At 39.4% G+C, this 12,867-nt stretch overlaps 1 protein-coding gene across 1 annotated transcript in view; it reads left to right on the top strand.

Annotated features, from left to right (window-relative positions):
- Positions 1–3,841: 3,841 nt before the first annotated feature.
- Positions 3,842–12,867, top strand: part of LOC148366743 (apoptosis regulator BAX) — a 29,491-nt gene continuing 20,465 nt past the window's right edge. The window contains exons 1-2 of the mRNA XM_088333536.1: positions 3,842–3,965; positions 4,046–4,149. Of these exons, the coding sequence (XP_088189662.1) occupies positions 4,080–4,149 (70 nt within the window). The 5' untranslated portion in view covers positions 3,842–3,965; positions 4,046–4,079. The remainder of the gene's footprint in view (positions 3,966–4,045; positions 4,150–12,867) is intronic.

Below are 12,867 nucleotides of genomic sequence, written 5' to 3'. Positions count from 1 at the left end.
GTTTGGAAGTTTTGCTAAATTTTCTCTGAGAATATACAGTGCGGTTCTCTTAGGAAAATAATCCAAATTTGTTTTGTTTTAGCTCCCGGCCTCACTGTGCGGAGTTTGTATGTTCTCCCCGTACTTGCGTGGGTTTCCTCCGGGCACTCCGGTTTCCTCCCACATTCCAAAAACATGCATGTCAGGTGAATTGGCCGGTAAAAATTGTCCCTAGGTGTGACTGAGCGAGTGAGTTGTCTGTCCCCGTGTGCCCTGCGATTGGCTGGCAACCAGTCCAGGGTGTCCCCTGCCCACTGCCCGATGATTCCTGGGATGGGCTCCAGCATCCCCGCGACCCTACTGAGGATAAGCGGTGCAGCTGATGAGATGAGATGAGATGAGATGTGTCAAAATGGTCCCCGACCTCTGTTATAAATGAAGTTCCCTTCATGGAGGCTGGATAGCAGGTCCCAAATCCTAAACTACTACGGCACAGGTGTCAAAGAGGCGGCCCGCGGGCCAGATCAGGCCCGCGAAGGGATTGAATCCGGCCCGCGAGACAACACTCAGAGAAGCGCAAGAGAAAAACAAGCTGCAGGTTGAAATATGTCAACTTGATGTTGCCAAAGCCAGGTGCCTCCAACAAAGACACTGTACTTGTATTTATTTTTCTCTCACTCTCTCTCTCCCTCTTTTCCACCCCTTTTCTCCCACTTTCTGTCTCTGTCTCTTTCACTCTCTGTGTCTCTCTTTTTCTTTTCTTTTGTTGCTCTTTGTCTCTTTCTCTCTCTGTGTCTTTTTAACTTTTTTTGCTCTAACTTCATTTTTTCTTTCTCTCTCTTTTCTCTTTCTCTCTTCCTACCCTTCCACTTTCCTTTCTCTTTTTTCTCCTTCTGTCTTTCTATTTCTCTTTGGATTTCTTCACTCCTCCCCGTTTCTTTCCCCCTCTCTCACGACTTTTTATCTCTTTTGTTTCTCCCTCTCTCTCCCTCTCTCTCTTTTTCTTTCTTTCTCCTGTCCTCTCTCCTTTTCCCTCCCTCTTTCTCTTATTTATTTATCTCTCTATTTCTTTCTCTTTAATCTACTAGTCCGGCCCCCGACAGAATGTTTGTTCCATCGTGTGGCCCCAGAGTTAAAATGAGCTTGACACCCCTGTACTACGGAGTATCACCGCCCCCTACTGGACGACTTTCAGGATGCACCCAGTCTGTCACCACATACAATATGACGAACAATTGGTTCATGGATTTTATCTTCGCTTTAGTGTTGAATAATGTTGAATTCAGAAGTAAAATCACATTCATGTGAGACAGTTGGTTGGTTCTCTTAACCACTAGGGTCGTGGGGCCCCCATTACCTGTGGTGTGTCTTGGGCAAGTACTGGAATAGAATAGATAAATATAAATGAGTATAAATTTGTAAGATCCATCTCTTCTTGCCAGGATCGGCCTGAACCTTCATGGGGCCCTAAGCAATATTAGATTTGGGGCCCCTATTACTGCTCATTCGCCTCCATACATGGGGCCCATGTTGTACTCCAGGGGAGGGCAACTATTTGGAGTCGGGGGCCACATGTGACATGATATACTTCTTTTTAAATCGATTAGATTCATCAAATTTGAAAACTAACACAATTAGAGGAAAATAATATATTGGGTCCCTGTTTTAAGCATTCATTCATTCATTGTCTGCACCGCTTATCCTCAGTAGGGTCGCGGGGGTGCTGGAGCCCATGTCTTCGGGCAGTGGGCAGGGGACACCCTGAACTGGTTGCCAGCCAGTCGCAGGGCACTGTTTTAAGCACTTCATTTGTTATTTAGTTTTCAAGTATTACTGTAGGTTTTTTAGTATTTCTGAAGTCGGATTTGTATTGTAGTTCTGTACTTTTTTGTCGTTACTGTAGTTTTGTGGTATTATTTTTGTAGTATTTCCATAGTAGTACTATTTTAGTATTTCTGTGGTACTGCACTTTTGTTGTGTTTCGGAAATTGTCATGGTTTCCATGGCGCCCAATTGGCCCCGCCCGTGTGGCGCCAGCTGCGGCTTGTTGACAGGTTGGCTTTCCTGCTATTTAAACCCAGTCAAGTCAATCTCCTTTTGTCAGTCTGTCTGTGAATCTCCGTGTATACTAGGCAACCCTGACTCACGCCTGTCCCGTTTTATGGCTCCTGTTTGTCTCTCGCTACGACCTGTTTTGATCCCGACCACGTCTGCTCTCCCGTCCCGACTTACGACCCAGTTTGATCCCAACCACATCTGCTCTCCCGTCACGGCTTTCGACTCGTTCCCGACCCTGACCACGTCTTGCTCTCCCAGTCCCGGTTACCGAGGCTAATTTTTGTGGTATATCTGTAGTATTTTCATAGTATTTTTGTATTATTTTACTGTAATTGTATTATTATAGTCATCTTTTTTTTTAGTATTAGTATTTTTTTATATTTTATTACTGTAGTATTATTTCTTTGTATTTTTGTACAATCTCTGTTGTATTTTTTAGTATTTGCATATAAGAATATTTTTTTGCATATCTGGAGTGTATCTGTAGTATTTTTGTATTATTACAGTAGTTTTATGATGATAGTATTTTTTGTTGTTTTACTGTAGTAGTATTTTTTTAGTATTTTGTACGATCTCTGTTGTATTTTGTAGTATTTCCATGTAAGAATGTATGTTGTATATCTGTAGTTTTTTTTTTGTATTTTGTATTATCTCTGTTGTATGTTGTAGTATTTCCATATAAGACTGTTTGGTGTATATCTGTAGTATTTCGGTAGTATTTTTGTAGTTTGATTTTTGTAGTATTTTTGTGATATTTCCATTAGAGAATTTTTGTAATATGTAAACCTTTTTTAGTATTATTTTTGTCTTAATATTTATCTATTAGTTTTTTTTATATTACAGTATTATGTATTGGTATTTTTTAAATATTTTAGTAGAAGAAAATTGATGCATTTCCAAAGCAGTATTTTGGTAATATTTTGTAGAATTTTTGTAGTATTTTGTAGAATTTTTGTAGTATTTCCAAAGTAGCATTTTTGGAATAAATAATTCTGTAGTGGTATTTTGTAATATAGTATTAATGTAGTACAGTGGGACCCCGCTACTTCGCGGTTCCACGTTCTCGGGTTCAGAACTTCGCGGGTCTAAAAAAATAATAATAATAAAATAAAATAATAATATTTTCTTTTTTTTAAGCATTTTTGAAGGGGCGTCACTACTTCGCGGATTTTCACTTTTTGTGGGTGGTTTTGGTCCCCATTAACCAGGTCTAAAAAATAATAATAATAATAATAAAATAAAATAATAAAAAAAAAAAATCTTTTTTTAAGCATTTTAGAAGGGGCGTCGCTACTTCGCGGATTTTCACTTTTCGCAGGTGGTTTTGGTCCCCATTAACCGCGATAACCGAGGGATTACTGTAGTTTTTTGGTAGTAATTCTATACTATTTTTTCAGAACGAAAGAAAAATTATATGTGAGTTCCCTGTTTTCAAGCACTATATTTGACATTTAGTTTTGTAGTTATCGTGTAGTATTTTTGTTTTATATTTCTGTAGAAGTGTTTTTAGTGGACACAGAAAGCGACAAAAAGGTAACTACTCTTGGGGGCCCCCTAGTGGTTACGGGGCCCTAAGCAGCCGCTTAGCTCGCTCGTCAGCTCCCGAACACCTTACCTGTATCACCTTAAGCTTCCTTGTTTTTCACACTTTATCAAAATCCACTAGCATTTTTGGCTACACCATCCACCTCTAAGTAATATTTATGAGAGTATTTTGTACTTTATTTATAAAGCATTTTGTATCAGAGTGTGAGAGTCAAATTTGAATGTTGTCCCTATTGGCACACCATAGTTTGAAAGCGAAGGTGCGCCAGTCTAAGAAATGGGCTTGCTCTGTTTTTGTGCCTTAAAACCGCAGCAGGCGCTCTCTGCGAAACTTCCTCGTTCCACAAACTTCACCCAACTCAAACGTCTGAAAGATCTTCAAGGTCCATTTCCTTTTCGTTTTATCAACCTATCCATCGACAACATCATTTAAATGTCGATATTTCTTCTCCTTTGACCCCAGTTCCGTGACTACGACCCAACAAGAATCCCGCAATATGTCCGACGAGCGAAGAAATGAAACTCCCAAGGAAGAACAACAAGAAGCTGGTGCGGTGGGTGGGGAAGGTATGTGGATGAGCGCCCTATTAACCTCCGCACAAGAATTTATAACACATTTTAAACTCTTGCGACTCTGACAAGAACGTTTTCAAACTCACTTATATCTCATTGCAAACTTTCACAGGCCGTTGTCGTGCCTAACTTCGAAATAAAACTCCATTTCGCGTCTATATAACGAGTTTATGAAGACATGGAAATGTCCCCCAATGTAGCTATAATATTCACAATCATGAGTAGTTCTACACAAGTAGGCTTTATCTGGTGTGCCATAGTAGCCTTGTTATGTATGTTTGTTGTATGTAGTTGTTCACTAATTACTGTAACCAGGGCGCCATTGTGAATGAGATACCTGTCCATATCAGACTCCCCCCCAACAATTGAAACAAAGGCCTGAAAGACTTCAAAATCACTGTGGTGACATATTGAGATCACAGAAAGATAACTTAGAAGTTACAAGTCTGTAGCTCAAGCAGGGATCACTTTAGCTAGGGGGTGAGATTTTGGCAACACCTGCCAAAATGGGACTACACCTAACTTCTGAGAGAAAAGGTCTGAACACTACAAAATCACACTGGTGACACATTAAGATCACAGAATGGTATCCTAGAAGTCACAAGTCTGTAGCTCAAACAGGGGTCACTTTAGCTAGGGGTGAGATTTTGGCAACACCTGCCAAAATCAGACTCCCCCCAGGTTCTGAGACAAAAGTCTGAAAGACTACAAATGCACAATAGTGACAAATTGAGATCATAGAAAGATAACCTGGTAGTCACAAGTCTGAAGCTCAAACAGGGATCACTTTAGCTAGGGGTGAGATTTTGGCAACAGCTGCCAAAATCAGACTCTCCCGTGTTCTGAGACAAAAGTCTGAAAGACTACAAAATCACAGTAGTGACATAATAAGATCACAGAATGGTACCCTAGAAGTCACAAGTCAGTAGCTCAATCAGGGATCACTTTAGCGAGGGTTGAGATTTTTGCAACACCTACAAAATCGGACTCCCTATTCTTAAAGCCGGAAACACTTCAAAATCACATTAAAAATCAAACACGGATCACTTTAGCTGGGGACTGAGATTTTGGCAACACCTGCCAAAATCATACTCCCCCCAAGTTCTGAGACAAAAGTCTGAAACACTACAAATGCACAGTAGTGACAAATTGAGATCATAGAAAGACAACCTGAAAGTCACAAGTCTGAAGCTCAAACAGGGATGACTTTAGGGGTGAGATTTTGGCAACATCTGCCAAAATCGGACTCCCTACTCTTAACCTCTGTTACAAAAGTCGAGAACACTTCAAAATCACTGTGGTGGCATATACAATAAGGATCCTGTCATACACCAAATAAAGCCCACTTGTGTACAACTTGTCCTGATCATGGGTTCGATAGCATCTAGCTACATTGGGTGTTGGTGTATTTGCATGTCTTGATAAACCCATTACAGTGTTCTCGTTTGCCCGCGTCCCTGCGTCCTAGACGCATCATTTTTGCTGGGGATGCATAGTATCAAATCAATTGCCTCAAAATTGTCATCATTACCCGATTACTTTTTTTTTAACAAAGATTTACTGCACTCCACAAACTTTTCGTCTGGCAGCCATTGTTGTTTTGGTCTCGCGGTTCGAGTTTTCGTCTGCACGCCGATCTCGGCCAACGAGATCTTGTTGCTTCGAGATGACGTCATTGTTGTGGTGCTTGTCGTCGAGTGAAGGTTAAATATGCCTCCGAAAAAAAAGTTGGTATTAGGCAGTGTTCCCTTTAGGGTGCGCGCGTGAGATATTTTGCGCACTGCTTGCACATTCTCAGCGCACAAGAAAATCGAGCCAGCGCGCAAAAATATGTGGCTCAAAAATACTAATTAAGAAGCGACTTAAGTCAAAGTTACAGTGCATGAAGGTAAAAATACACGGGTTCCCCTGACGTTGTGTCCTAAATGCGGTATTTTGAAGTTGAGTAAAGTTAGTACAATTTTTCGAGAACCGGCTTCTTCGGCTCGGCTCACTAAAAGGAACTGGCTCTTTCAGGTCCTAAACAGCTCTTCAGGTTTCTTTTGCTTCTTTAATCACAACATGACCAAATATTATGTAAAATAATGCATAAAATGACTTAAAGGAAGGGGGGAATAGAATAAAAAAGAAAAAATTACCAAAATGAAAAAGTAGTGAAAAGCTGAGGAAAAAAAGAAACAAAAGGAAGAGAAAATAAGAAGGAAAAATTTTGAAAAAAGCCAGAAAAAAAGAAAATAAAGAAATGTAGGAAAAAAAGTAAATAGAGAACAAAAAGAAAAAAGCAACAGCTCGGAAAAAATAAACATAATGAGATTTTTTTTTAAGGAATTTTTTAAAAGAAGTAGAAAAAAACACGGAAAAAAGAAGAAAAAGTTTGTGTTGCATTCAAATGATTTCCAATTATATCAAGTAAATCTTGTACTTCCACTAAAAAAAAGGAATTAAATACAGTTCTGTATCTTACAACCGACTCAATAAGCCCCCAAAAATGTTAATATTATGCAACAAAATATATCAGGGAAAAAAAAGAAATGGATATCTTGTGAAAAACGTTTGTCGCCCGTACAACCTTTGCAATAGTACATGAGTCAATTCATTCAAAAGAGAAAAATCATTTTGCATTGCCGGAAACTCAGCAAAATGTAACTTGATAATTAATTATCTTGCCACCCTTGGTATTATGGTTGCTCACTGTTGTTTCAAGCGTTGCTCACTGTGTGAACGCTCAGACCCGTGGAAAATTACAGGGAACATTGGTATTAGGTGAAAATCAACACAAAATTGGTCATTTCTTTAGTGTCAGTAATAAGTCGAAACATAATGCAGAAAGTGATAACAACGGTAATAATTCCGGCAGAAAAAACGGCGGAGAAATTCATACCTTTCAACCTGTATGTTTTTGTCGTACAAAGTACGTTTATTATGCATTTTAAGACGTGTACGACATAGGTGAAAATCTGTACGGAAAAACGCTAATTTGTCAATGATGGGTACCATCCGGTATACAGACTATCAAAATCAATCAAGTCAAACAAGTTCGAGTTGTGTAGTGAAAGGAAGTCCGTCTTTTTTTTGAGAACCGGCTTTTTTGGCTCAACTCATTAGAAAGAGCCGGTTCTCCAACAGCTCACTCGCTTTGATGATTGATATTATGAATTATGTTGTATAAAGAAGTTAAGAAAAAAAGGAAGTATAAGTGGAAAACATTTTTAAAAAGACAGGTTTGTGGTTATCCCTTTAATGGGTATATTACCAACAATAATTTGATGCAGAAAATGAATTAATAATTTGATGATTAAAACTGAATGAATATATAGATTTATATGATATATTTGTCACCGATTTACGATTTCAACCTCGATAACACTAAATTTTGGGGATCCATAGATTTTTGAGCATGCGAGTCCCCGGGACCCATCACTTTTCAGAGGTAAAATGAATGTAAATGAAATTGAATGAAATGAAATGGTGTGCATTTATATAGCGCTTTTCAAGTCAAAACCTCCCAAAGCGCTTTACAGTGTGCTTTCACATTTCCCAATAGCAGCCGTGCAGCCATGTAAGGCGCTAACCTGCTTATTGGGGGCATCAGGGGTTCAGTGTCTTACCCAAGGACACTTCGACATGTAACACGGAGGAGCCGGGATTCGAACTGCGATCTCTTGATCCCAAGACGAGTGCCATTATATATATTCACGATTCAAGGATCCCTTAACTGCATGGGTCATCGGGCGCCAATGAGAACGCAACTCTGGACAGCTTTCTCCACTGTTGAACTGTCCCTGGCCTGTTCTTGGGTCAAAGTTGGCACCAGTCCATTCCTTAATGTTATCGCCCCAGTTCTGTTTCAGTCTTCCTCTCATTTTGCCCCCTCGGACTGTGTCCTGGAGAATGATCTTGGTCAGTCCCGATGATCTTGTGACGTGACCATACCACTGAAGTTTCCGTCTGCGCACATTTGATAATAGTAGGGTTCGAGACTACGATCACTTTTTTTGTTTTTATCACTTCAGTCAATATTTCTTAAATAACGCATTATACAAACTACAATCGCGACACACATTCTGTCGGAAGCACAGTGTTGAGAAGGATAGTTCACTGGATCTGGAGTCAGATTTTTTTAGGGGAGTGTGATATAGGCTCATCAACGTCAACTTTGTTCACTACTTGAAAGCATGAACCAACTATTGTCATAGATATAATCTTGAATTACTTTAGAAGTTTGGAAAATAGTGAGCATAAGAAGTTTGGAAAATTTGGATTTATACTTTCTTAGTACAGACGCTGACCTACTTACGATCGTTTGTAAGTTAAATTTGTTCGTAAGTTGCTTCAGTGCTATATTTTGTATGTTTAAGGTTTATATAAGTATGTCTAAGGCTTGTATAAGTAACCTGTATTGTTTTATACTAAAAAAAAAAAAATCAAAATAATGTGCTATATAAAGTGGAAAAAGTAAGTTTAACTTACTTTTGGAAGATGAGCTTCAAGAGTTGGGCGCCTTCCTCTTTCCTGGCCAAAAAAAAAGGCCATCCAACCATTTTCTCAACCGCATCAAACTTTCTTATTCCACTTTCATTTCAAATGAAACAGCTCGCCTCTTCTTTACACTTTTCACCAACCATATTGAATGGATGCACGAGATATTAAACAATAAAAAGTAAAAGTTCCTGGTGCGCTGGAGATAGTATAGACATAGACCGTATAGAATGTTTACACACCTACTAGGACCAGGAAAATGGATTTCTTCTTCGGGGTGGATGCTAGGTGACATCTCACAGCGCCACACGCTGGTAGCAACGGAAAGAAGCACCACAGTACTGTCCTAACTCGGAAATAGGTGCACACAATACAAAATCCAACTTACAGCAATGTCCGGATATTTTTCGACATTCCGAAAGAAATGTTCGTATCTACCGTTTTTCAGAACTCGAACGGTCGTAAGTAGGGGAGCGTCTGTAATGAGTAGGGGTGAGCGATACTGGGTTTTTAGTAGAGATCGATCAAAATGGGTTTTTCAGGGCCGATACGATACAGATTATTCGTAATGAGAGGAGGCCGATATCAATATTTGGACAGGGTTCCTGAAGATCCCTGAAAAGTCTTAAAAGTCATTTAATTCATTTTCTGAAAATAAGGCATTAAAATGTATTTTATTTTTTATTTTCGAAAGTCTTAAAAATGTGCACCCATTAATAAGATTTACAAGTTAACTACACTTTTTACAATATCCGTTAATCGCAAACATGCTCTTCTATCACGGACAGAGGCATGTCTGGATGAGCTAGCTGAGCTGCCACTCTAACGTTAAATACTGTTCCTTCTTCAGTGGCTCCGACCCCGGTCGCTTATCCCATCAGAAAGCCCAGGGCAGGTAGCAAGGGAAGATGAGGGATAGGAGGAAGGGATAGTTTCTGCTGCATCTGAGCCTAAATGATCGGCCTGTCAAATAAATGAAAATGCAGATACCGATACCTGTCAAATTAGCAAATACTGGTGCCAATAATCCACCTCTCCCCCTCCCGGATAGTTGGTCAACCTTTAGTTTTTAGTATCGCAACCGATCCAAATAAATACATGGTAGTATCGATCGATACCGATACTATTTGGTTGAAAATCTAATGATCATTGAATAATCAAACCCTCCACCCTTTAGTTGCTTTATATTTACAATAAAAACAGCACAAAGATATTAGGCAGTAAAATTTTTCATTTTTTTATAAAATTGGTACAATTCAAACTTTAACGGTATTAACAAATAATGAGAAATATTTAGATCACCACTAATTCAGAACAAAAGCTAAGTGAGTCAAATAAAAAAAGCAGTTATGTAAAAAAAATACAAATATGGCAATGTCAACATGACAACCATATTTTCAAAATGGATGGTAAAGTCAAAAAGGGAAAATAGTGTCTTCAATACAACGTAAAAACCTTTAACAGTATGAAAATAGAATACTTCGACTACAACAACTATTAAAGAGCAAAAGTCAAGAGAGTCAAATTAAAAAAACAGCAATATAACCCAAAACCCTTTTGGCTGTGTCCTCATTGTGACAATGGATTTACAGCTTTTTTGTTCAGGAACAGTAACATATCAAAGGCGGGGTCCGTCGTTTGAGGTGTCCTTAAATAGTCAAAAGTAGAATATTTTTTTAAGAATGTGTTAACAATGCCCAATTGAGTTAAAAGAAACTTTATTTTTTCTTTCGCCGCGTCTATCTGCTTTTTTATTACGATATTCAGAGGTGTTCCGGCCATGGAGTGGATTTGTCTAGAGCACAGGTGTTAAACAGGTGGCCCGCGGGCCAGATCAGGCCCGCTAAGGGATTGAATCCGGCCCGCGAGACAACACTCAGAGAAGCGCAAGAGAAAAACAAGCTGCAGGTTGAAATATGTCAACTTGATGTGGCCAAAGAAAGGTGCCTCGAACAAAGACACTGTACTTGTATTTATTTCTCTCTCTTTTTCTTTCTCCCTTTCTTTCTTTCTTTTCCACCCCTTTTCTCCCACTCTCTGTCTCTTTCACTCTCTGTGTCTCTCTTTTTCTCTTCCTTTGTTGCTCTTTGTTTCTTTCACTCTTTGTGTCTTTCTAACTTATTTCGCTCTAACTTCCTTTTCTCCTTTTCTCTCTTTTCTCTTTCTCTCTTCATACCCTTTGCACTTTCTTTTCTCTTCTTCTGTCTTTCTATTTCTCTTTGGATTTCTTTCTTCCTCTCCCTTTCTTCCCCCCTCTCTCACGACTTTTTATCTTTTGTTTCTCACGCTCTCTCCCTCTCTCTCTTTTTCTTTCTTTGTCCCGCACTCTCTTATTTTCCCTCCCTCTTTCTCTCATTTCTTTATCTCTTTTTCTTTCTCTTTAATCTACTAGTCCAGCCCCCGACAGAATGTTTGTTCTATCGTGTGGCCCCCAAGTTAAAATTAGTTTGACACCCCTGGTCTAGAGGATAGGAGGCAGTGAAGCAGGGGGGGGGTGGAGAGTGAGTTCACGCTTGTGCTCATTGTTTTCTTTCATTCTAGTATGAAAATGGTGAAAGTAAATAAAGGACTGTTTCAAACACAGTCCAAATGCCAACCAAAGCCCCCCAAAACCATGAAAAAAAATATGTTTATTTGAGCACATCTAAGAAAGCGACATACTTGCACGCGCAACACAAACAGTGATGATTTCAGCCTGAAGATGGCAGCAGCAAGTAAAATATTTTAAGAGTATTTTTTTTTTGTCGTATCTCGTTTCGGTCTGTTGGGTGAACTTTTCTAAGTAGTTGTGTAAATTTGCCACAGTAGCACACCACTTTATTACATAAACTACCCTTGCATTTGTCTTTTTCTTTCAACACACCACTGTGCTTCCCATTTGCCTCTGTCATTTTTAGTTTCTCTTCTGGGTGGGCTTGTAGATTCGGCCATCTCTTTTGCTTGGCAGGCAAGATGCAGCAGCAGGCCAGGTAGAGAGAGGTGCTAATAGTGTGCCTGTCAGTCACACAATAAGTCATAAAAGCAGCGCTTTGAGTTAATCGGGGGAGGAATGAAGTACAAATCCAAGGACAATAGTATCATTCCGATCCAATTACCGTATTTTCCGCACTATAAGGCGCACCGGGTTATAGGGCGCACCCCCAAAAAATGGTTTTTGGTCCTATATTTTCCATACATAAGGCGCACCGGATTATAAGGCGCTACAATGGGAACGTCGACAAAACAGTCAGATAGTTCAGTCAAACTGATTACCCCCTTAACATTCCGAAAGCTTGCAAAGAAGCAAATACGTGTCTCAGACATGTACGGAAACAGTGTCCGTACGATGTCACCAATCACTCAAATGCATCGTTCCAAATATCATTCGGAAGGTTAAAGTCTTGGGATTCAAGAAATGCCAAACATTTCTTAGTTTCCATTTTATTTTTTGCTGGCAACTGTGTGGAAAGCAAAGTAAGAATTGGATTGTGCAGGGAAACGGGGTTCTTTACTGTGCATATGACAATAAACACTTTGAATTAAATTGAGTTTAAAAATAGACTCATCACAGAAACATCAAGATCGTTCTAAAACGAGATACCGGGAAAATATAAAGCCGCATAGCTCACCTAAGTTCTCTTGCAGCCATCACGTTCAATAATGATACGTAACCATGGTCTTCTTACAACCGTGAGTGTAGTAAATCCAGGAGAGTCAAATATTTACAAATACAGAATAGTAAAAAATGTTTTCTCTATGCCGTAGTGCAACCCAACATACGATTCACATCCATCTTTTTCGGACAATTGCAGGCTTTGTTTCGCCCCTTTAGCCTATGCCAGCCTGTAAATGATAAAAAGGATCCGCCCCCTTTACCTCCGAATAACTTTAGCCAATGGTGACTGATTCAAATGATGATTGACACATTGGTTAGGAAATGAAACGCCGGTATATAAATCCCAGCATACACCGCAGACGACTTCGCCTTCGGGGGAAAATCTAGTCGGCGGCTGCTTGCCTTAGTTGCAAGACTTTGTGACTTAATATTGATCCATATATAAGGCGCACTGTATTATAAGGCGCATGGTCAGCTTTTGAAAAAAATAAAGGCTTTTAGGTGCGCCTTATAGTGCGGAAAATAGGATACTTGCTTAGTGTACCGTATTTTCCGCACTATAAAGCGCACCGTGTTATAAGGCGCACCTTCAATGAATTATTTATTTTTAAACTTTTTCCACACATAAGGCGCACCCC

This window comes from Urocampus carinirostris, chromosome 4 (assembly GCF_059441175.1).
Source record: "Urocampus carinirostris isolate Australia breed hairy pipefish chromosome 4, RoL_Ucar_1.0, whole genome shotgun sequence".
Classification (NCBI taxonomy): Eukaryota; Metazoa; Chordata; class Actinopteri; order Syngnathiformes; family Syngnathidae; genus Urocampus; species Urocampus carinirostris.
Note: the sequence above shows the minus strand (reverse complement) of the source record. Positions and strands in the feature narration are given on the sequence as shown.